Raw genomic sequence first — 25,633 nt, 5'->3', positions numbered from 1 at the left:
GATTTTTTTTGTAGCAATATTAAATTCAAAGCTCAATAAAATGTAATATAAATAGCAAATTCACTAATAAATTTTTTATAATATACAAATTATATTTTTAAATTTCTTTTTTCATGCGTGTATTTTTTTTATGTAAAATTAACGTAAAAGTTTGTAATTTTTCTTTCCTGTCTTTTTTTTCTTTAACTAAATAGTTTTATAAAAGTGTATTTTAATCTAATCTAAATAATAAAATTAAATATCTCATACATATACGACGTATGGTGTAATAACACGTGTATTTCGTAAATTAGAAATAGAAAAGCTATTTTACAACTATTTAAAATTCCTTCAACGTAGTCCTTCTGGTGAAAACACATCGAGTTTCTAAAACGAAAAAACCGTGAAGGACGACAGTTCGATTTTTTTTCTCACTCTGATTATATGACCGAAACCGTACGAAGGACATCGTTATCGAGCGAAGTGGTGGCAAAGGGTTAACTTTACCATAAAAAAAAAAAAGTGCCACTGCTTTAGTACCCCGTCGTGAAAATTCCTTTTGCGGAGTTCCGCAAAAAAAAAAAGGGAAAAAAGAGCAAATAACGAGAAAGAGAGAGAGAGCGAGAGAGAGCTACCATTTTGTTGCATTGTGAATCGAGCACAATGTCTACAGAGAATAAATTGCAAATACAGAATTGATGAAAGAAGAAGAAGGTAGAACCGAGAGGGAAGAAGAAAAAGGAAGAAAATTGTACAAAAGGAGGGAAGTGTACAGGGAAGGAAAGCGTGGTAGAGCGGTTGATATCGAAGAGAAGTCGCTTTCTTATTTTTATTCTCAGCATTCGAATTCAAGTTCGATACTAGCGCCATTTTGCCTGTCCCACCTTTTTCATGATCCTCCCTGCCTCTTTCTTCATGGGCTGGGTTTGTCTGCGATAAAAGTGGGGATGGTTTCAGAGTTTTACTAATGCTTTCTCATCTGTCTTTCTCGTTGTCATCCCTTTGTCCTAACAGTTTCAAAATTAACCCTACGTGACTTTATTTTAATACAAAGAAAAAAAAAGGAAAAAAGCTGGGAAAGATTGTACGATCATTATAATACTAAGCTTTTTGAATCTCTGGAGATCGATAAAGATATGAAAAATGAGTTTTACGTTTTGTTCGTGAGGTAACCTAAATATCGTTACTGGTACGTACAATAGATATCCAGAATTTTCAGCCTTGAACGTACTCGGGATTTTCAATGACGAACTATGTTCGGCATAAAAAAAAACATTTATGTATAATAGAAATTAGTGAGTCATGTTAAACCTTTCAGATTGCTAAATTTCTAAACGAGTGGAAAATAGTGCATTAAGTAAAATTGAAAAAAGGATAAATTTATTTTATCCCAACTTACCGCACTATAGTTCAAAAGTACAGCGAACACAAGACGAATTTTTTGAAACATTGAAATGATTATCTCGCTGAAATTTTCTTTTTTTTCCCCCTTTTTTTTTATTTATAGAAGAAAAGTGTTGCTTATAGTCATAAGACCTAAAAAAAGAATCGAAGAGAAGAGAGTACTGAGACGAAGCGTGGCTGTGGAAGAGAGACAGGACCAAATAACGCGCATCAGAGAAGTACGAAGCTTTACTACCTAATATCGACAATTTTGCCACTGAAGCCAATCAGAAGATCGAACGCGCTAGCGCGAGACGATGAGTCCGCCTCCTCAATGAAACGATTGGTTAATACACGAGCGGTGCCACGCCAGGATCCCGTCGTTCGAGTGGGGGAAGAAAGCGCGGCAATCGCACTGCAGGCTTAGCCAACGAGCATTCCGAACCGACGGCACTCCGAAGCTATCGTTCGCGAGGAGAGACCGAACCCGGAGTTCTCCGTCTCTGCGCCACGCCGAGTCCGTTCGCGATCTCGTTCGTTTACGAATAGTCGAGATTGGCACGAACACCGAATCGCGTCTCGTGAATTTGAGGACAATAACAGACATGAGTTTTCGGAACAACTGGTCGCTTTGACGTATGAGGGGACTGGCAGGACTAGGACCTGGAGTGACGTGACAGTGAAGCGAGGACCCTGGTCTCACATAATGTGCACGACGGATTGAGCAAGTGCAGTGACCAATCGTAATTCGATATTATAACCTAGTTCGCTTAGTGATTATTTATTGTTAAACGCGACACGTTGTGAGACGAGAGTCTCAACCACGGCAGCAAAATTGAGCTGGAATTGCAACGGACCGCCGGCCACTTTATGAGGTGAGTAAAGAGCACAAAATGCGAACCTATTTAGCACTGCGTTTAAGAATCACGTTTCGCAAAGTAAAATAAAGCAAATAATACAAGAATGTTAATAGAACTTCTTTGCTTGTTTCGTTAATCCAGTCAAGCACACCACAATTCATTTTTTTGCAATATATTTCTATGAAACACGATGTTCAAAGGTTCTTGCACGTGTTAATTACAAGTATAACGTTAAAACTATTAAAAGTATAAATAAATATGTTTAAAAATGATTTAATTTGTATAAAACATAATACTAGAGAAAAAAAGAAAGCAAAAAAATTATTACAAAAGCGAAATAACAATTATGTGTAGTAATTATCAGCGTTAAAAGAAAAACATTACACCTTTTCTTTGTACACGCTTAGATATGTGATATAAAGAACTACACAAAATCTATTAAGCATATATTTATAAATTACCCATGAAAAAAAAATATTAAAGAACAATGCAAAAGGCCAAAAATAATAAAAATGTTTATTTAACCCGAATAATTAAAAAGTTATCATCATCAAGCGACGTATAAGTTTCATTGAGTCCAAATTTATATAAATAAAAGATCTTATGTGAAAATAAACAGAAGCGGTATACAAATTATTAATAACATAAAACATAATTAAACATCTTGTAATAGACTAATTGAATTGATTATTTGTAGTGTTAAATACACCGTGTTCTATAATTTTATTCAAATACTTGTATGCTATTGAGCACAATAGCCACAAATTAAGTTAATTACAACGTGAAAGCTTAATAAAATAATGAACGGAACTTGATCTCTTTTCATTACTTTGATATTGTGCTACATTTTGCAAAATTCGATTGTGCACTTTGTATACCGTTAGCAAAGAAGTTCTTGTTATCATAAAGAAAGTCTGCCATGCTAATATATTGTTGAATTATCTGCTAAATGCTAATTCGCAGACTATAAAAAAGAAGCTGAAATAATAAATAAATACTAGAAAAAAATACGTCGAATATGTATTCCGGTATTAACGACATAAAAGCTAACGAGAATTAAAGTCTAATTTATCAAAACTCAATTATAATTTCGAGTGAAACGTTTTAACGAATGACACACGTAAACTCTTCGCAGTAAATTTTCAAGCGAGTTTAAATAACTTGAATTATATGACTCGCGACATTCGGCGCTTTTTAATTGCGAGCTGGATAAAATTTCACGGCCGTAAAATCACGAATAGATTTCGATATTATCGGAGATTGCTGCGCGTACGTTGCAAAGAGTGAAACATAAATTTCTTCCTTTCGATTATTCATAAATTAAATTTAAAATTATGAGAAGTAAACATTGATCGTAATAGGCAATAAATTGCGGCTCGCTGTATGTCTCCGTTTCTCTCGGTGACCCACGCCTAAACATTCAATTAGCACTTCCTAATCTCTCCCTCGTCGCTCGTTGTCAACATCCATTACTTCCAGCATTTTCTCGATCTCAGTGAGTTACTCTCCTGCTCTCTCTCTCTCTCTCTCTTTCTCTTTCTCGGAGAAAGAGAGAGAGAGAGACAGAGAAGACTGTATTCTCAAAGAGTACCCCAAACACCACGAAACGATGATGACAGGGTGGTTGTTCCACCCCTTGCAACTTCAACTAACCGACGTATCTATTAATCCGCCCTGAATGACACTCGAGGGTGGCACTCGCTCTCTCGTTGCCCCTCTCCTCCACGCAGAGGGTGATTCTGACCCTACAAAATCGTAACTACCGCTTCCCCTCCATCCCTGAATCCGCCCCCGACCACTACAGGTTTTTTTTTTTTAACGAACGCTCAAGGAGATCCAGCGCGATAATTGTGTTAGTTCGAGAAGTTAGAATTTGGAGAAGAAGGGACGGAGAGCGAGCGGGAAAGAAAATCGAGGGCGAAGGGTACGGAAAGAGAAAGGCGAGCGAGTCGTTTGGTGTACTCTTTGCCGCAGGGGTGACGCTTGGGGTGGAGGATGAAGAACTGGAGAGCGCGCGGAACGTGCCGAGATTGGTTAATGGCTTTGATACGAAGAAAAGGATAAGATTAATTTGCTTATGAATCGGAAAGCAAACGAATAAGCAATTATACGCCGCGAAGAGAGCCCACTCTCGTCTCTCTCAATCTCCCACGAAGACTTTATAACGATACAGATCCGTCATTCGTTTACTCACTTAATATTAACAAGAGAAATAAAAAAAAAAAAAGAAAGCAGTGCTGATACAGTAATCATAAAATGTATTCAAGCCGGCGGAGTGATTTATTCGTCGAACAAATGCACGGAACAGTAAATGTTTTCTCGCGATAATTATCCTAGCCGCGTAACCTGTTTTATCTACTTTAAAAAATTAGGAGAAATCACGTTCAGTTATTTTTAAGTATGTTTCAATGTGAAAGAAATATTTGTTTCTTGAAAATTTATATTTTACTTGCATTATTGTTTCTTCCTGCTTGATTATTGAATGTAATAATTTCCCGGTGATAATACAATTATCAGATATAACTTGCTGACAAATTAGACTAAGTTTATATGTATACTTAAGTTTTACTTCTAAGTTTATTAATTATTTTGAAAAAAACAACAGATGAGAATTAATTTCTTTAAAAACTGAGATGTTTAAAAAGTATTTAAATAATATATTAAAGTAAACAAATCACTGAGTATAAATGACATTGTTTAAAAGAGTACTTGATAATTATCCACGAAGTAATATTTGCTAATACTTTTTAATATTTCGTTTATGAAAGAAAAATTCCAAACGTTATCAGAAAAAAATTTTTTTAATAAAAAATTAGAATAAAGAAGTGAGAGAAATTAAAATATTTTTTGCTCTGACATTTTTATCTCCCTAAGGATCTACGTACGCTAGATTTGATTGAATTAGCAAGAGGTTCTAATAGATAGGTATTTTTTAATTACAGAGCCGGCGGCAACATGTGCGACGGCTCCTTCTCGGAAACTCTCCGCGGTATTCAAGGGATGACGGGTACGTCGCCACCGGTTAGTGTCAGTCACATGGGGGTTGGGCTCGCAGGGGGTAGCTCGCTCGGTTCAGCAAGCAAGAAAATGCAGGTGGAACACATTAAACGGCCAATGAACGCTTTCATGGTTTGGTCACGATTACAACGGCGGAAAATTGCGCAAGAGAATCCGAAGATGCATAACAGCGAAATTTCCAAAAGGCTCGGTAAGTGAATAACTAACTAAATTTTTAATACTTCTATTTCTACTAATGGCTAGAAACTTAAGAAAAAAAAAAAAAAAGAAAAAACGTATTTCTTGGAGGAATCAAAAGGCTAAAAAATCTTTTTATTGTCTTTAAAATATTAGCATGTAAATAATATATTTTAAAGTTCTCAAAATTCGAGAAGAATACTTAATTTGTTTCACAGAAGAAACGTAATTTAATTAAAGAAATGTAATAGACTCGTTATTCAGCGAAAAGTTAATTTTGACCAAGAACAACGACGACCTGAGGAAAAATTCTTCAACGTAGCGAGAATTATACATTGTAGGTACAATCGGGACTATCATTTTGTGACGACATATTATTTCTCGTCGCTTCCTTTATGAACGACTTCGTGCACACGTCCGCGTGATTTAGCGTCGGCGGAGATATTCCGTCTAGTATTTCCGTTAAATACCCCAGTCGACAAAGGACCTTCCGCAACTCCCTCGAGCTCCTTTATCCGTCATTTTCTTCCTCGCCTCGCACCGTCTATCCCCTATTTTTCGTTTCCCCGGCGACGTCGAATAAGGGAAGCGTCTCCTCCTCCACCTTCTCTACCTTCTCTACCTCCTCCTCCAACTTCACATCTTTCTCCTCCTCGGTAAAAATGATGCGCACGCTCGAACCTTTGGTGTACCACCCCCTTTCTATTTTCCATCCCCTTGCTTTCGCTTCCCCTCCCCTCTCTTACCGACCCATCTTTATTCTCCCATGCTTCTTCCTCCAAGTTTCCTTTTTTTTATTTTTTTATTTTGTCAACGCGACACTTTTCCGACGCTCTTTCGCTGCCAAGCATATTTTTGGATGATACACATCCACTTCGTTGCAGTACTCACAGATCTCGTCCCTTCGCCTCCCTTGCCCGACTCTCGCGAAATTCCCACGCAGGGCGACAAAAAGCTTCTCGGTGCGCATTCTCGATTCGGTGATCGGAATTTAACGGGCGAACGCGTCACCTTTCACTTTTTTTTTTTCTCTCTCTCCCCGACCACGAAGGTATCCGGAAGAACATCATCTTATTTTCAACGGTTACGTGAACACTGAATGGCCGCAGGAATTCTCAGAAAACAGTCCGGAGAGGAAATATTCTAATGTGATGACATAATGAAGTAAGAATGTGGTCAGGTTTTTCGAAATTTCAGTTTCGAGGATGCAAACTCGCGCCAAATCCAAACGAAAAAAAATCCCGAGTATTTAATTAATACTAAATTCTTGAAAAAAATAATTTTCCAAACTTTGAAATACGAAATTGTATAGTACTTTATAATCGGCTTAACTCTCGCGACTGCAAATCTTTAAAGCTGTAAATATTCGACGCAAAGTAATTTTCAAATGTCGGCTTCTAAATTGAAATTCAAACCAATTACGGAAAAATGCAATCAAATGCCTTTTGTCGGTATAAATCGTTTGAAAATGCAACGAGGCAGCGTTCGATTTTATCGAATCAATTAGCAGATGGCAATCCGCGCGTTTATCTTTCGAGCCGACAATTTGCCACGTTTCACGACACCCGGAGGATGTTCTGGGGTGGATTCTGAAGGGCAGAGTAATCGCGGCACAAGTGAGGAAGAGATAGTGGTTCTTTAAAGTGAGTGCCCTGTCGGGGAACGCTTAGAGCTAATCTAGTTATTGGCCTCGCTGTAACGTTCCTGTTGTGCAAGTTGTTCGTGCGAACCTTGCCTCTTTCCCTTTCGAGACGCCACTCGAGCTGATAGCCTAAACTTCCCGAGGATAATGGCAATTCCGATCGAAATATTTAAAAAATCAACGAAAAAAGAAAAAAAAAAAAACTTTGATCGAGACTAAATAAAAAATTGACAAGATTGTTTTACGAAAACCACGTTAATTTACCGAAATTAAATAACACAGATATTATAAAGATATTAATCTGTACAAGAAATTATTATGAAAGTATCGACATTTTTAATAAGATTTTAACGCTCTTGTCGCAAAGATTGCAATGGGACTTCATCTCAGTTCCCCCAATCTGTCCCTCTAAAACTACCTCCGGCGTCGTGCAGTAAAAAAAAAAAAGAAACTCATGCATGCGATGCAAACACCCTCGCGAGAGAGAAGTTCACAAAGAGAGCGAGACGAAAGAGGAGTAGAAAGTATATAAACACACGGGAAAATGGAGAAGGGAAGAGAAGAAGAGACTCGGGAGAAGCTTTCATCGTAATGAAGTATTTCTACCGCTTGCCGATGCCTTCAAGAGGAGACACCCCGGCTTCTTTCGTAGCGCGATATAAAAAAAACGACTTGTCAAGTTTTGCAATCCTTTCCAAAACAGGCGAGCTCGTCCGTTCTACGGTGTTTGAGATTAATCTGATTTAACCGTTTCGCTATAACGTCGTCTTTCAGCCCCGTGACACTATCCGCGTTATTTATCTCGAATAATAGTTGCGATCCACACTCGAGAGAGCGTGGACTTCGTTCCTCGTTTAAAAAGGGAGAAAAAAGAAAGTGACAAAAGGACACTTCGCCGACGCTAGCGAAATCAAATGTTAAAGCTTTAAATCTGACGATACCCGAGCCGGTCATAAGCATTACATTTTTAGTATTCGCGGTACATAATCTTACAATTCGAGCTACAAGCGATATATGTATATGTGCATATACTACATTGCGAAGCTCAAATGTGAGCTGCCGACGGCCTTAGAAACACGGGGTTCGAAGGGGCAAACGGTTACGTTACCGCAGTATCGATTCAAACGCAGCATGTAGCGCCGAGCTTCCGCTGATGAAAGATAGACGATAGACTCAATCGCGCCTAAGCCAGTTTGATCGGCTTGCAAGATTTCGCGAGAGAAAGAGAGAGAAAAAAAAAAGAAGCTTGCAACGAGTATCGATGCCGCTTTAGCCATAGAGTCGCGAGGACAATGCCGCCCATTGCGACAGTTATACCGTTACGCGTACGCGTATACGCGCGTATATGCAACGCGTGGAAAACATCCGCGTTTCCTCTCCCCGCATAGCCGTGCGCGCGTGATTAAAAATGATCGTCCCCGAGGCGGGCTCAAAGCTCCCAGGCGCCTTTAAAAGCTTTCCCGTCACTACTTTGAACCCACCGGGCTCTTTCCGTCACAAAGGCGGAATTCTCCGCTCCACTTCGAGGCCCATGCGCGAAATCCGTATCCTCCGCGAATTCTGCAACAAGACCACGCGCGCCGTCCCTATTCTCCGCGCGAAAAGGGTTGGAAAAGATTAAGGAGATAGAGTCGTCTGGATACGGAAGTTACCGTAAAGTTTCGTTTACAAAACGCTTCGGAGGTATCGGTGGCAACGGACCCGGGTTACAAGTAATTAAAAGCGAAGAGCTTCTCGTAATCACTGTGAAAACTGTCGGTCCCGGCTTACGCGGATAATTGTTAATAAAATCGTGAAAGGGGCGGCTCCCGCGTATCGCGACAAAACAGCGAGATCGCGCACGAAAAGAGCCTGTAAGAATCGACCACGGTCGCAATGCCTCAGAGGCATCTTCTTAATTGGCACGAGCAGCACGGGTAACGAGAATAACGGCGCTATTGTTTCGCGCCGTAAGAAAAGACTATTAGCGCGGCACGCGAAGAGGACTCGAGGTAAGATTTCCTTTTAACCGTGTTGTTTTATCTAACGACGTAATTACGCCACACGTCGTCAAATAAACGTGTTTAATTTGCCGCTATTGTCGAACGTAACGCTTATCCGATATAAACGAATTACATGCTAACAGCGCAATGTCATCGTTTATTTAAAAATAAATGGCCCTGACAAATACACTGTTTAGAAATTACGAGCAAAGGAAAAACCTCGATGAGCCAGTGGAAATTATCTTCGAAAATATCGCGACAAAGTTAACGTATTATACACCGCACAACTTTGCTTCGATCAAAAAGTACTAAAATATTTCTGATAATAATAACGTAATGTTCTGAAATCGAATATAATAATTAAAATATATATGTATATATATTTCTTTGTTTTTTTCTTTTCATAAAGTGTAAGATATTACGAGTGATAATTAATACGTTTTGTTTGTAACACGTGCGCCTTCCTGTTACAAAAATAAATATTCTTTTAGCCGCAGGTTTATTTTAACGACGACAGGCGCTAATTAACGGACTTAAACCTCATTCACTTCCTAACTGTAATGATGTTTTGTTCGGTTGTATTTTTAATGCCGGGCGTTATTTTCTCACGTAATCCTGACGACGCAAGTTCGATTTCGGAGCTCGAAGCCGAGCCCCCCAGCGCCAATAGGAAATGCAGGAAACGTTTTCCAATTTCCACGTTTCATCGTCGGGGACAGTCCGGGAAGGGTTGGAGGGAGAGGCCGATCGATCGGCGGTGCAATAGCTGCACCGCCACCCCCTTCGTCTCACCGTCTTCCGTCGCCAACGCACTTCGACTCCGCAATTCTTTTCCCTCCCGAAAAAATCAACGCGAGATGCTAACGCAAGAGGCTGAATTAGGTCGTAAGGAAGATCGCGCTGAAATCGTACCTTCAAAATTGAAAGAGAATCTAATAAGGCATTCAAAATATAATCGACAAGCCAATCGACGTATTTCTTTATCGGATCTTTTTTATCGGCATCGCTCGTGTCACAGAAAACGAGGGCGACGTCACGGCCACGTCCTGCTCTCCATCCTTTTCCTTCTTTCCCGCTCGTCTTCGCTCCTCCCCCGCCGCCCCGTCCCCCCGTCGTCCATTAATTAACAGGCTTTGTACTTTTAAACGATGTTAAATAAACGGTATTGTCCGCGGGGAAAAGACTGAAAAGCGGGCGCTATTGTGCTTTAAGCTCGCGCTCCTCGTCCTCATCGTCGTTCGCGTCGTCATCGTCGTCGCCGTCGGCATCGGAAAGAAGGAAAGGGACGACGAAGGAGTATTGCCCGCGAATGCCAACTTACTAATACCATCAGTGCCGGGCGAGTCTTTGTTCTAAACAAATACGTCGAATACCTCGTCACCCCTCCCGCCCCCGCCCGCGTTCCCTCCGCCCTTGTTCAACTGTGCCACCTGCCTTGCAGACGAGAAAACGTGTATCGATTGGATAAGCCATAATATAAATAAAGAGTAGGGCTACCCCTTTCGCGCGACCGGAAATGGCTTCGGGCTTTTTGATTCCGAAGGCAAATCTATCGCGGCCGGTGAATCGACAATTCGGGCCACCGTTTTTCTTTCGTTTTTTTTTTTTTTTTTCTTTCCACGACTAGCGAATTCCTGTTTTTACTATACCATGGACTACCTTCTGTATTTTAAAAGGATTATTTTTAAATTAAACGGCCGAACGAAAATATCTTTTATATACGGCAGAGACTCGTTGGAGCGAAGCTCTTGCATTTTATTATCTCATATTTTTTCGTCAACATTAACAATTCCGTATCTAAGCCAGGTAAAGGAAACGCCGAATATTTAAGGAATTCCGGGGAAGAGAGTGCGCGTTTCGAGAGATTTTTATTTATTAAGAATAGCAGTTCGATCCCGGCGCGGGCTGCACTATCAGTCCGCTATTGTCTCGAAAGACACGAACGTCGGATTCTCATCCAGCGTTTGCCGATACCTTTCTTTGGGGTTCATTGTGCGCCACCACGTATCCGTATTGTCCAACGGCCGACGTGCTCCCGTTGTTGTTAGCAGGCAGTAACAACAACGGGAAGAGCAAGGGATTTGTGGGGCTCGCTATAAATCCGTGGCACCTTGCACTCTTATCAGTTTCTATTGCTTCCGTCCCTTCTTTTCTCTATTTCTTTTTTTCTTCTTTTTTTTGTGCTCTTTTATAGTCGAAAAATGATTTTCTAACAACGACGTCGATTCAATAATCTCGCGAAACCACGCATATAATTTCTAACAAGTATAAATTATAAATATAATTTTATTTAACTTATTAAAATCCTTTCGAAATTATTTTTTAGTCTGTTTTTATTTTTTTTTATCTTTCTCTTTTTCTATTTTCTATCAAGAACTTTTATCCCGCCCAAATAAGACATCCGCGCTGGTCGTTCAGAATATTACTTCGCTTTCTCTGCTTTCTTCCGGTAACTTTCCTAATCCTGACCGAGCTACATAAAGGGACAGGAAAGGAAGATATTAAAGTCCTCGTGCGAAACTTGAGAAGTACGAAAAAGTCGCTCTTCACGACTTCGCGGCCGGTTTATCTTGAACAAATCCCGGATTAAAGTCTCAAATTGAGTCATTTCACTTGACGACGGTAAAAATGTTCTTCGTGTATCATTATTTCCAAAATAACCTGTCGGTATTTATTACGCAATTCGTAATAACAATAATACTAAATCAAAAGACATAAATTAATAAAAAAAAAAAAAAAACGCGGATCAGATATTTCGAATTTTACGTTTGATTTTTTTTTCTTCTTATAACGAACCCCTCGCTATCGAGCTTCTCAGTGAAATCAATCTCGAGCAAATAGCTGCGAGCTCCGCAGCGTCGCGACGTCGACGTCTCGCCGCGGCGGCCATTGTTGGCAGAGTCGCGGTGCAAATCCCGGGCGCATTGTACCGCCGTTGCATCAGCCTCGGGGTCGGTGTCGCACCTCGCCGCGAACGGGTTCCGTTTCCCGAATGCCAGAACCGGGGCTTCGCGCTTTGTGCCGGCCTCGGCGGCCGACAACAAGTGGTAATTAATTCTGTGCAAAACAATCGGCGCGCTTGCACGGCGGAGGGTAACGCCGAGAACGGCGAAGGGGTTAAAAACGAATCGCGATTTATCCCCTTCGTCCCCCTCCTCCTCCTCCTCCTCCCCCCTCCCAATAAGGGGCCGCCGTGAAATCCTAAAAGCGTTCAAACGCGAATCGCTGCAAAGCGTAAATGCGCGAGACGTAAACCGCGTTACGATAATTAAATAATTGTGAACTTCGACTCGATTCGACGTAACATTGTTTTACATATCGTTGGATTAACTGTTCATTGATTTACTTATGTCGTATAATATTCCGAGTAAAGTTCCGGTTTGTTTCTTTCGCCTACAGCCGACGACAACTTCGTTTACGTAACTGATGAAATATTATAATAAAAAAAATTAATTGCTCAACACGAAATATGAATCGCTGAATAAAATATGTCTCTTTAAATGTTTATCAATTAAATTACTTTGGAAAATTTAATCGCGACGCGCAGGCATTCGCTTATTGTTACTGATGGCGGTATAAAAATTGTTACAGGCGCAGAATGGAAGCTCCTTACGGAGGACGAGAAACGCCCGTTCATCGACCAGGCGAAAAGGTTACGCGCGCAACACATGAAAGAACATCCCGATTATAAGTACAGACCGCGAAGGAAACCTAAGACTCTGCGAAAGGAGGGCTACCCTTACAGTATTCCGTATCCAAGTGTCCCCATGGATGCACTTCGAGCGGGTAAGTTATTAAACCTTTATAGTAAGATTTGTTTCAAAACAGGCCGATAATAAAAATAAGGAGATAATCTTATTTCCAAATAAATCAAAATAATAACTTTAAAATATTAATTTTTCTCGAATAAAAAAAAATCAAATAAAATAAAAACAAATTTTAGGTTTTCTAAAATTAAAAAAAAAAAAAAAAAAAAGTAATCAAATACGCTTAAAAATTATTAAATTTAAAGACTTAAAAAGACACGTACAAAAAAAATCCATTTTAATTTCAAGACATAATTCTCGTCTCATAAAAAGTTACTCGTCTATTTTTAAAGTCAGCTGATTTAATTAACTTGTTGTAAATATTAAGTAACCAATTTCACTGTTCTCAAGATATAAAAAAAATCTTTACGTTTTAAAAATTCATAAGTTTATCACAAGAATTAAATATGACAAATCTATCAGGCAGATATACAATGGGGGCAAATTTGGCTCGAATACCAAGCTGGCAATATCTGTGTAGTCCATTCGGAGAAACACTTCCACCCGGGATCCCGCAATTGTTACCAACTTCGTCATCTACGTATAATTATGATCTCAATAAATGACAAAAACCTAAAAATAACATTCTCTTTTTGTTTTTTCTTTTTTTCTTTCTTTCTTTCTTTCTTTCATTCTTTCTTTCTTTCTTTCTTTTTTTTTCATTTCTAATTCTAAAACCAAGAATAACCTTTCCACTAACATTATTCTATTTCAGTTAAAAAGTTAAAACGTTATTATGTTACAAATGACTTAGTTGCATCGCGATGCAATGCGACGGCTCACGGCGTTATTGCAAATATCGCACTACCCGCAGTTGCGTAAACACGCGCAGTGAACACTTGTGAGTACGCTGACGTCATGTCTGGTTAGTTTATTGTGACAATTGAGCGGCCATAATAGAAACGAGCTCGCGTGCAAAACCGGTGGAAGAGCACGGAAAACACGCGGTATGTTTCCAATTTGTTTAATTAATACGGAATGGAGGCGCGGGCGCATTATGCGCGGTGAACGCGGCGATTTGTAATTTAATAATTACAATCTTTCTGTGACGCGACGACAAAGGCTTCAACACGAATGGGTTACGTCTGCATTACATGATAATAGGCGCATGTTTTTCATGTAAACACGAGTCGGCGCACACTTATTTATTTGTCGTCCGAAAATGTGTGAATAATTGCATTGTTAAAAGTACAGCATTTGTACAAGACGCGCGTTTACATACAAGATATACAATTTCACAAACAGTTCAACACACTGCAAAAGAGAATTTTATACAAAATATTATTTCAAATAAAAAGTATCTATTAATTATTTTATAATTATTAATATCTTTCTCTTAATAAATCTATTTTAATCAATAAAAAAATAACACATACGTCTCATAATTTTTTTCTTTTTTCAGAAACTTATGAAAAGAAAAAGAAAAATTATTTTTGTTCGCAATTTTTTAGATGCAGATTAATCAATTCGCGAAATAATCTATACGTAATTTCATGTAATTTTTCATGCCTACGCATTCGAGTCTCATCTCGATCTCTAAAACAAGTGGTCTCGCTTTTAGTGATCTGCGGCCGTCATCGACGGCGATAAATCTCAAGAAACTCAAAGAGTCCCTCCTTCGGGTTAGGTTCGCTGAAACGAGACGAACGAGGAGCATATCTTGGGCGCTATCGTCATCACACGACAATGGAGCTTCATCGAAGGCTCTGTTGATGATCGATAAGCCACCCAGTACGCCCTCGTCCCTCTTTCCTCTCTTTCTTTTTCTCTCGCTAAATAAACGGCGAAACGTGCAAAACGGTAGAAAAAGAAACGGCATTCCCGATAAACCTAGATATCAATCTCCGCCGAAAATAACGTCAGATCATTAGCGATCATTGTAGAGCCTCGAAAGAAAGTGACTTCTCTTTTGAAGTAGGAATAATCGCTTATACGTTTCGCTAAATCATTGACGCGCGTTCGTTTCCTCTCGATACCCCATCCGTCCCGATCGCTGCTTCGGAGACCCGTGTACCCACCAAAGAGACTAAGTATAGCTACTTTTATTTTCAATGCAATTAGCTCCGTTCTTCTCTAAAAAATATCGACGTCAAAATCTGTTCAACGCGCGCGGTCGCGTGGCGAGCAATTAACGTCGACGGTCAACGTATCGCATGGCATCATCGGCTTCTTATTCGAGAAAAATATACACGGAGAAAATTTTACATCAAGAGTCACTCGTGATTTCGGTAGCTGTGAACCACCGCAGGATTATAAGTTTAAATATTAATTTAATTGCTGCGGCAGATAATCTTGTTAATCTCGATGGACCACAGCTACCGAAATTACCAGTGACTCTTGGGGTAAAATTTTCTCCTCGTATAATAACCGCAGGTTATTATAATGTTACAGGAATGGCCAGTGGCATGGGACAGGCAGCGATGGGGTCCTATTACACCCCCGCCGCGGCTTACGGCTCACTCTCAGCGGCTAGCATGGCCGCGGCCGCAGCAGCGGCTGCACAACAATCAGCTGCCATGTCTGGTCTCGCGGCACCTGCTCAAGTATGTCGATAATTCTTTCACGTGATTAACATGCACAGCGTGATGTTACGCTGCCTCTAGTATTACCTCCAGTCGCGAAGATACGATCGATTAAAGCGTTTGATCCCGTCCGCTCTTCCAACAGATAACGATGTAACGAGGCAATATAATCACCGGAAATATGTCGAGATCGATTCTTGTCGGTGACGGAAGTAATTGTTTCAAAAGATATACGTCTCAACATCGGGAATTCGACATAAAGTCGCGCTTTATCGATCCCCTCCTCCCGCCGTGAGTGGATCTCACGAAGGAAACGAGTTTTTAGAAAATGAAGCAGCTAAAATATCGAGGGCCACGGCACCTACAATGCGAGGGAGTTGACTTTCTCGCTCTCTTTACTCTCCCACCACCCCGAGGCCATTTGGAAAATAAAGTGCGCTCATTCTCTTTCGCTCACGACTTCGACGACACATGGCGCGAAAGGAGAATGCCAGGCCTTTTGTGAACGAAAACAGAGGAGAACGTGTACAGTGTCATTGTCCTTTTTAACAGCGACGTCGCGTTGGATAATTAAGTCTCTCGGAACGAAGGCGTAGAATGAAGTCGGAATAAACCAATACGACCGTGACGAAGACAGACGGAAGAAACTAATGACTAACAAATGTAAAACTACACAGGTACGAGGCTAAAATTAGATGCAGGTTACGCAATACGCGTGTAACCGCGTCCGTCCTTCTCAGAGCATTCGCGAATTCAACAAGTTTTGATAAATTATTTTCGAGGAACGTAATTCAAATAATTTAAATAATTATTGCCTTTTATTAGATGACCTGAAACGACGATGAAATAACATCGAAGCCGTTTCCTAAATTAATTTATCAAATTCTTAAAGCAGCGGAGTCGATGCAAAAAAAAAAAAAAAAATTTAAGAGTTTACTGTCGAATTAATCATCGAGTAATCATCCAGCATCAAGTTAATAAAATACATCGGCCGTGATAATCGGAGTCATCGTGAGCGAGCAGACTTTCCAACGCGAGAATATCTCAACGTCGCGCGCGGTGAGATGGAATTTTTTAATTTCTGCCCGCCGTGGCGCGATTCGCGGATCGCAGCGAGCGGAGTTTTCGAGGTGAGAGAAGCTGAGCTGTAATCAATTGGTCGTAGCGGGCGGGAGAGACTTAGCATTACTAAGACTGGATGTAAATCATCTGGACAAAGCCGCTTAACGATCCGACAAAGGATCCCGCACGGTCCTTCCTTCGTCCACGAATTATAGAATCGGGAATATGCGCGCTGCTTCCCGCCTCTCCTTTTCCTCCTTTCATTTTTTTTTCTTTTTTTTTCCTCTTTTTTTTTAATTTTATTTTTTTAAGCCCCGATCTCCCGAGCCCGTCCCTCTCTTCAACTCGCGGCAGCTTGGTCCAAACGTGTTTGGCCCAACGTGACGAAATTTATGGCCATTGGCAGCGTTGTCTTCGACGTAGAACAAATCTCCGACCCGGGTCGCGCCGCGGATCCACACCGATTTCGCGATTTGCGCACGCCGACCGCATCGAATGCGTTGACTCTCGAATTTGTCGCTCGCTCTTTTTGCTCCGTTCGCCGCGACAGCGTCGCGTTTTCAGTGATCGTTTTTTATTTTTTATTTTAAAAAATTAACCGTACGCCAGAATCAGCAGACAATCGATGGAAACTAATAATACAGCGCTTCAAGTTTTATTAAAAATTTACGAATACTCGGTGCATCGTTAAGAGACAAAGATTTTTTTTCCCACGTGAAAATTAATTTACGTTTATTAGACGCTCGATTCGATTACTACGAAATATTAAAAAATTAAAAATAACAATATTATTCGAATCGCTGGACGTTTTTCTACTTCTGTTACAGGTCGTGGGTTCGATGGACGCTATGAAGTACTCTATGGAGGCCGACAAATATCGCGCCGCTTATATGCCGCCCAGCACTCTGGCAATGAGTATGTACCCGGATCCTAAGTACCTGGATTCTTCCAACCCCAAGACCTACCTGGACCGCACCTACTTGGACGCGAAGGCGTACATGGTCCAGAGCTTCGAGCAGTCGAAGCTGTACATGGATCAAAAGTCGACGATCGAATACAACCGACCCAGCTACGAGCCCAATAAACTCTACGAGGAATCCAGCCCGAGTAGCGTCGTCGGCGGAAGCGGGCCGGCGAGATCACCGCCTGCGGAGTCTCCGGACACGAGCAAGCAACACGAGAGGACGGAGCAGGGCTCGTCCAGCGCGAGTTCGACGTCGACGTCGTCGGCCGCGAGTCCCGGCGCACCTTTGTCGGCGTATTATCCCGGATCGGTACAAGCCAGCGGCTTGCTGGGCCCGCAGATGGGCCAGTACACGCCCGCCGCCGCGTACCAAATGCCACCGGCATCAGGAAACGATTCCTTTCGACGGCCGTTGGTAATCTTGTGACCCGATAGAGCCTAGCTCTGATCCATTTTCGAGGAGCAGTTGCTGTGATGGTCACCGCAGACTCGGCCGTACGAAACGACGGCACCGAACGGGAGCGCAGACTTTCCCGGATATTATTAGCCGCGGTCCCGACGACCGGGATAACGAGATGTGATCTTTCGACAGGAACAATTATTGTACGTTTCTTTCAACGTCTATTCGACGAAACGAAAATTGACAACGTCGCGCATGATAACGTTAGTGCGAGAGAATAATTTTTTCCCTTAACAATGATTGAGTCAATTGTAGTACAAATATTTTGCATTCTGTCAAACTTTCCAGCAATGATTATTTCTTCAAAATGGCTACGACAGATCTGACAAAAGTTTTCACCAACTTAAAGTTTTTCTAAAATGAGAATGTTTCCTGAAGTTTTTTTTTTTTTTTTTCTATTTTTTCTACGGGAAAAATTCTAGCAGTGTTTAAAAACTTCCGAGGTGAGCTGCACGCGATAAGTGAAGATCTCACGGATCAATTAAATGGAACTTGGACAAGTGAAAAAAGAAAAGCCGCTACTTTCTAAAGTGGAGATAGAGAACCTACGTAAACGATCTATTAAAAAAAAAAAATTATTATAGAAGACATTATTAATCAGCGTCCGCCGTTCAAGATTATCAAGCTGGAAGAATTTAATCGTATAAGATTGAGCGTTAACCTGACGGCGAGGGTATAATCAACAGTGTCGCAGCGGAAATGAAATCTGGCCAATGGACTACTTCGAGAAACCGAGAATGACGACTGACGACGAGTGACGTCGTTATAAATAACAACGAAGACCGGACGAGGACTTTCGCTGTGTCGTCGGCTGACTAGTCTTGACCGAGACGTTGTGAGAATGAAAATTGTACATAGCCCCTGTGTAAATAGTGTAGCAAAAACTTGATTTCTTCCGGATTTCCGCGCGCGAATCCGCTTTCTTACGGGCTCTATACCCAGGAGAGTTAGAGACTCGTAATCCTTGAAGAGGAAGCAGTACAAATGGAATCATGTGCGTGTGTGTTGTCCAAGAGCTCGATCTCATGGAAACGACGTAAGAGCAACTTGCACTTTGATTTCCTTCTTTCTTCCTCTTTGATATCATTGAAACTCATGCGAGACAGTGGTACTATTTCTATTTCTCTCTCTCTCTCTCTTCTTCTTCTTTTTTTTTTTTTTTTTTTCCTTTTTAAAAGCTTTATTTAATTTTTATCCGCATATTTCTTCGGGAACGTTGTTGCAGAAGTAGATAATAAAATTTATTAGATCGTCGATTCGCGATCGCGTTTCGCATTTTGTTATCGTCAATTATTATTGGCTACAATGGGTGAATCGATTTAGCGATACAAGTCGACGTAGCCACGTGTTGTCTCCATTGTTCACTGGATATGAAAAATGACATACCGATGCTCGCGTCGACTCCTGTCGCTAAATAAAAAAAAAACGCCCGTTTACTTAACAGCTATGTAATCTGATATAGAACTCGGCTGTTTATAATTTGACATCACTTTAACATCAATTTCGTGATTTAAGTTCCCGAAAATGTGTACTAAAATGTATATTTATTAATTTTTTTAAAAAAAAGTCGATTAATTTATTGTTAATAAATATATTAAAAAAAAAAGAAAAAAAAAACATCATTGACTTTGATATTAATTAATTTACGGAAAATGTAAAAGTATATATATATACATATATTTTTCTTGTTGATTTTTTAATTGCAAGAACTATTACGGTTAGTTCTAAGATAGTTACTTTTGACTTGTTTGCGCTGTATAGTGTCGATCAAATCGATTTCGTATCGAGATGGGAAATAAACTGTTGAAAACATCTCGCTCGAAGAGCGAGATCTTCCTGCTATACGCCGTGTAACCTTTGTATTCGTATCGTTACGATGAATCTTAAGCTGTATCGATTATCCGCGTATAACATTACAAGCGACAAAAGTAAGTTATAAATATTGTACCGTAAATGAAAAATAAACGTTAAATATCATCCTTCGAAACGTTGTGTATCAATGTCTCCCTTCAATTATAGAATAATACCATTCGAATATAAAACGCTTAATTTAATTAAATAATTTTCTATTATTCTTCTGCACGAATAAAAAAGAAAAAAGAAGAAAGGAAAAAAAGAAATAATATTAATAACTTCGATGGTATAAAATCGCCGATACCACGCAGTTGTTCGTAACATAAAACAATTCCCGGCGTGTGATTTGAAAAGCGTCGCAGTAATCCTTACACGAAACTCATTTCATATAAATTGACACAGAGAAGTAGATCTCGTGTACATCCGGGCGGAAAAGTGATTCAGAGTTATGCGTGAATGCCGGAATGAAGAGTTAAAGGCTGGATTTTGAATGGATACTTACAAGATATTCCGCGAGAGAAAAGTTTGTCTTGGCGGGAGTCCCTCGATTCAGAAGGACACTGGTGCAGTTTCGTTTCCACGCGACCCATTCAGAAAAAGAACCTCGGTATTTATCTGCCTGAAAAAGCATAAGGTGTTTTCACGGATTCGGGGTGCGGTGTGAAGGTGCGAACGAATAAATGGCTCGAGTTTCCAAATGGCTGTCGCGATCGCAGCTGCCGTTCTTTCCGTCGCGACAATGGGCGAGCGCAACGACGGTCGAAGCCTTCTTAGTTTTTTCCGAGCGTCGGCTCAGCGTCGAGTTTCGATGCGCATTGTGCACCGATGCATAACGGCCACGATTTACTTCAGCGGATAATTTTTACAGTTGCAAATATTGAAATTAAAGTCTCTCTTTTGTTAACTTTTTGCAGAAAAAGAATTTTAACACGTCGAGGCGTGCGCATTAAAAGTATTTAAAAAAACGTTTATAAACTTTTGCGACATTTATATCGATATTAATAAACATATATTCGATTCGATAAATTCACGTATGTACAAGAAAAAAAAAGAAAAAAAAACCCGCTTAAAAAATGTACAAATAACGTTAAAAAATAATTCGAAATAAAGTATACGGCAGTTTGATAAGATAAAGAAATGCTTTCGACACCTCCTTTTTATCATCCTCGACGAAAACGTATAATCTAAATCCCAAAAGGGTCCGTGTCATTTTAAGATGGATAGAGGAAAGGATACCTCGCCAAAAGGCATAATGAATAGTTACACGTCACGGTGGCATCGTTAACCTGCTTGCGGTCAGTGACTAGGCGAAAAGAACGCGAGCCACGGTAGCACACCCTCGACATGCACGATAACAAGATACGAGCCGCGAGAACAGTGATTAGGGACCTATACACGACAACTCGTTGAGACGTTTCGTTACGAAATCTACGTCGTGCATTCGCGCACCTGGCACGAGCAAAACCGTATATCGTCGATCGCGAATATCCGCGGGAAGCGGTGCGAGAAGATGCCGAAAGGTCAACGAGAACATGGCTACGCGTAAGCTTCCGCACCGTCGCGGCGTAGACGAGTGGGGTGCTACAATCATATAAAAAAATAAAATGCGTCGAGTGTAATCGACGCCTGTGAAAATACCTTCTGTGAGTTTCGAATAACGCCATTTGTCCTAGTCATCTACGCGAACCAGCACGGTGCCCTGGGCATTAGCTCGGCGATCAGACGGCCAGCAGTCCTTCAACGTCCGACGAGTTCAATGATTCACAATGAAAAGAGTAAGAGAGCACGCGGACGGACCGCGGAACCGCGGATCATTCGCGAGCGCCACGACCGGAACCACGGAGCAATTGGTAGGACTGTCCACGTGCGCCGTCTCGCGGCGGCGGTCATCCCTACTCCTTCGCGTTCCAACTACAGCTCGCCGCACTGTTTTGGTCGACGCGCGCGAAATGAAAACAATGAGCTCACTCTCGCCCTCGCTGTCGGTCGTACGTTCACATTCGTATAATTCTTTACATTACAAGTAATGCTGGGATCGCAGACGAATTATTTTGTGCGTTACACATCGTTTTCACTGGAACGAAATTTTCGGTGCTACCTATCTCTAGTAAGTTAGATTTATATTAAAGCTTGATTAAGTGTTATATTTTTTTATTCTTCTGATATAAAATCTGGACTGTGGTTTTTGATACGATTTTATTTAAAATTGTTTTAAATTTTTAATCTGTGAGAGTTTATAAAGTATTGAATTTTTCTTTCTTAGCGTTAGCCCAAAATTACAGCGAATTAATTAAAAATTGTATATGTAGTTTTGAATTTTAATTTAAACAAAATTGAAACTTGATCGCTATTTCGATTATATTACGTGATTTAAAAGTGAAATATTTTTAATATTTTATCGCTCGGTTGATACTTTAACTAGAGATCGCGTATAATCCGTAATAATCATAAAAGAATAATACAGAAAATTGCAACCCTTCATGAAACATTTATATTAACATTAATATTACATACTAAATATTACTAAACGTTTTCAATATGCATTCTCGTCAATACATAACGCGATACGATAATATGCTTAACATTCAATTACACATAACCACAGCAATTTTTTTATTAAAATTAAGTAATAATCCGATATTTATTAAACAGCGATTACCCCGTTTCTCTTTCTCTTAAAAATATTCTTACAAAATCCTCTGCATTACGTTTTACTCAACTTTAAACAATTAATTACATTATACAAATGTTTAATTTAAATATTAATAATATTAATCATTTTGCCATCAAACTTCTCATAAAAATTTATTCCGGGCAACTCTACGGTATCGAATTTACCACATCGTTCTTTAGATACGCAAAGAGAATCGCGTTACTGCGTTATAATATTTAATCGTACCTTTAGTTTCTTGAAGGCTCGCGTACGAGCAAGTTAAACTGCCCGCTTGATTCCTTTTGTTCACTAGATTGTGATTCGCGATCCCAGCACTTCCGCCTCCTCCGCCGAGGTGTCGCGAGAGTATCGTAATTGCACTATTGACGACAGTTGCGCCCGATTGTTCGTCCGCGCTAAGTCAGTATTCAGCTCGCCAAATCCGTCGAAGGAGTCGAATCCTGCCGTCTGAGAGCATCGTCGCGATTCTCAGGACAGTCGCAGCGTGAAGCCGGACACGAGGAAAGACAATCACGTCCCATTCGTAGTGTAATTAGTCCGGCCTGGTCGCGACATCGTGCGAAGTCAAGCTGTTGCTCGGCGGTGCAATGACGCGAAGTTATCTAACCTCCGGCGATCCGCAGTTTTTCGCGCGCCGCCCGTTGATGTGCATCGAGCGAGTGAGTTAACATCATCCGGGTGTCCGAGATGTGTACCGGTGAACGCTGTACAAGGTGACGCGAGTTCGCCGTGTCGCGTTAATTACGTACACGGTCGTGCGTTGGCCCGAAACTTTCGTGCGTCGTCGAGTAACACCGTACGCGATCGTACGCTTAGTGAAGGGGGGGATCGTCCATCTTGCTCGCCAGTGTTCCGCCGTCGAAGCTGCCTAGATGAAGCGGCGAGGGATCGTCGCGGGACGAAGGTCATCGTCTATTTTGCGTCCGTTCGTGAATGCCCCAGCAGTCAAAAGTATTCGACGAAGCGGCGAGCGATCGTCGCGGGGTGAAGGGCGTCGTCTATTACGCGCCGGCTCGCGAGTGTCTCGCCGTCGAAGGTGCTGGATACAAGCGCGGGCGATCGCCGCGGAGTGAAGGGGGATCGTTTATTACGCGTTCGTTCGCGAGTGTTACGCCATCGAAAGTGCAGGACAAAGACAGGCGATCGTCGCAGGGTGAAGAACGTCGTCTATTACGCGCCGACTAGTCAGTGTCTCGCCATCGAAGGTGCTGGATACAAGCGCGGGCGATCGCCGCGGAGTGAAGGGGGATCGTTTATTACGCGTTCGTTCGCGAGTGCTTCGCCGTCGAAAATGCTGGACAAAAGGACAGGTGATCGTCGCGGGGTGAAGGGCGTCGTCTATTACGCGCCGACTCGCGAGTGTCTCGCCATCGAAGGTGCTCGGTAAAAGGACGGACAATTGTCGCGGGATGAGGAACGTCGTCCATTACGTGCCGGCTCGCGAGTGTCTCGTCATCGAAGGTGCTCGGTAAAAGAACAGGCGATCGCCGCGGAATGAAGGGGGATCGCTTATTACGCGTTCGTTCGCGAGTGCACCGTCATCAAAAGTGCAGGACAAAAAGACAGGCGATCGTCGCGGGATGAGGAACGTCGTCCATTACGCGCCGGCTCGCGAGTGTCCCGCCATCAAAGGTGCTAGATAAAAGCGCGGGAGATCGCCGCGGAGGTGAAGGAAGTCGCTTTTTACGCGTTCGTTCGCGAGTGCACCGCCATCGAAAGTGCAGGACAAAAAGACAGGCTATCGTCGCGGGATGAAGAACGTCGTCCATTACGCGCCGGCTCGCGAGTGTCCCGCCATAAAAGGTTCTAGATAAAAGCGCGGGAGATCGCCGCGGAATGAAGGGGGATCGCTTATTACGCGTTCGTTCGCGAGTACACCGCCATCAAAAGTGCAGGACAAAAAGACAGGCGATCGTCGCGGGATGAGGAACGTCGTCCATTACGTGTCGGCTCGCGGGTGTCTCGCCATTGAAGGTGCTGGTTACAAGCGCGGGCGATCGCCGCGGAGTGAAGGAGGATCGCTTATTACGCGTTCGTTCGCGAGTGCACCGCCACCGAAAGTGCAGGACAAAGACAGGCAATCGTCGCGGGATGAGGAACGTCGTCCATTACGTGTCGGCTCGCGAGAGTTTCGTCATCGAAGGTGCTCGGTAAAAGGACAGGCCATCGCCGCGGAGTGAAGGAGGATCGCTTATTACGCGTTCGTTCGCGAGTGCACCGCCACCGAAAGTGCAGGACAAAAAGACAGGCTATCGTCGCGGGATGAAGAACGTCGTCCATTACGCGCCGGCTCGCGAGTGTCTCGCCATTGAAGGTGCTGGTTACAAGCGCGGGCGATCGCCGCGGAGTGAAGGAGGATCGCTTATTACGCGTTCGTTCACGAGTGTTACGCCATCGAAAGTGCAGGACAAAGAGACAGGCGATCGTCGCGTCGACCATTACGCGTCGACTAGCGAGTGTCCCACCATGGAAAGTGCCAGATAAAGCAACGGGCGATCATCGTGCCGCATTGTTTCATCCGGATGTAATTAGTTTCCCAACGACTCCGCTGCATCCGTAGGATCTGAGGGAGGACCAAGGACAAAGGAAGGCGGCCACCGAGCGACGAAGGAGGGAACATCGGCTAAGGTAAGTGAAACATTCATTTCGCGACGGGTCGCCGTTCCGCGGCAGATCCTCGCTCACCTACGTCCGCGAGGTCCGACTTTTCGTAGATCCGTCCGTTCTTCGCTTCCGTCTTTATTAATATATCCCCGATGTCAGCCTACGAACTGTAATATATATTTTTGTTCCGGAATAATTAAATTAAAACGTGTAGGAATAATTCTGTCAGGATCCGTTGAAATAATTAGAAATTCTAAGATTTGTTCGACGATCACTTTATTTCGGAGAGAGAGCGCCAATTCCTTGGCGCCGACCTTTTTATTTCGTCTCCCCGACGCTACTCCCTTTACATTGCCGCCAATAGCGTTGCCTAATTATTTTGTTTAAACTATCAACGTTTTTCTGGTCGTGTCGTCGACCCCGCGAACAGCCGCGAATCTTTATTATTTACTGCTTTTTGCAATAACATGACAACACGCGCGGTCGAAGCAATAGTCTATTTATAAGACTAGCAGATCTCGCTTTGTCATATATTAAAATATAGAATAATGCCTACAAACGCGACTCTTTTCGGCAATACTTTCATCTTTTATTTTTACACTTGGGCTCACGGCCCCTTTCTTTGTTATATTATTAATACAGATTG

General features: G+C 41.9%; 2 protein-coding genes across 2 annotated transcripts in view; both read left to right on the top strand.

The window, feature by feature from the left end:
- Positions 1-1,786: 1,786 nt before the first annotated feature.
- LOC139111663 (transcription factor Sox-19b) lies at positions 1,787-20,818 on the top strand. Its single transcript, XM_070672123.1, has 5 exons — positions 1,787-2,237; positions 5,165-5,430; positions 12,633-12,827; positions 15,239-15,390; positions 17,259-20,818. The coding sequence occupies exons 1-5, from the start codon at positions 2,233-2,235 to the stop codon at positions 17,820-17,822; spliced, it is 1,182 nt and encodes a 393-aa protein (XP_070528224.1). The 5' UTR covers positions 1,787-2,232; the 3' UTR covers positions 17,823-20,818.
- A 3,677-nt stretch (positions 20,819-24,495) lies between these two features.
- The window catches only part of Cycb3 (cyclin B3), a 102,892-nt gene continuing 101,754 nt past the window's right edge, over positions 24,496-25,633 (top strand). The window contains exon 1 of the mRNA XM_070672121.1: positions 24,496-25,011. The gene's annotated coding sequence lies outside the window, so the exon portion shown is untranslated. The remainder of the gene's footprint in view (positions 25,012-25,633) is intronic.

The sequence above is a fragment of the Cardiocondyla obscurior genome, linkage group LG24 (genome assembly GCF_019399895.1).
Source record: "Cardiocondyla obscurior isolate alpha-2009 linkage group LG24, Cobs3.1, whole genome shotgun sequence".
In the NCBI taxonomy this organism is placed as follows: domain Eukaryota; kingdom Metazoa; phylum Arthropoda; class Insecta; order Hymenoptera; family Formicidae; genus Cardiocondyla; species Cardiocondyla obscurior.
Note: the sequence above shows the minus strand (reverse complement) of the source record. Positions and strands in the feature narration are given on the sequence as shown.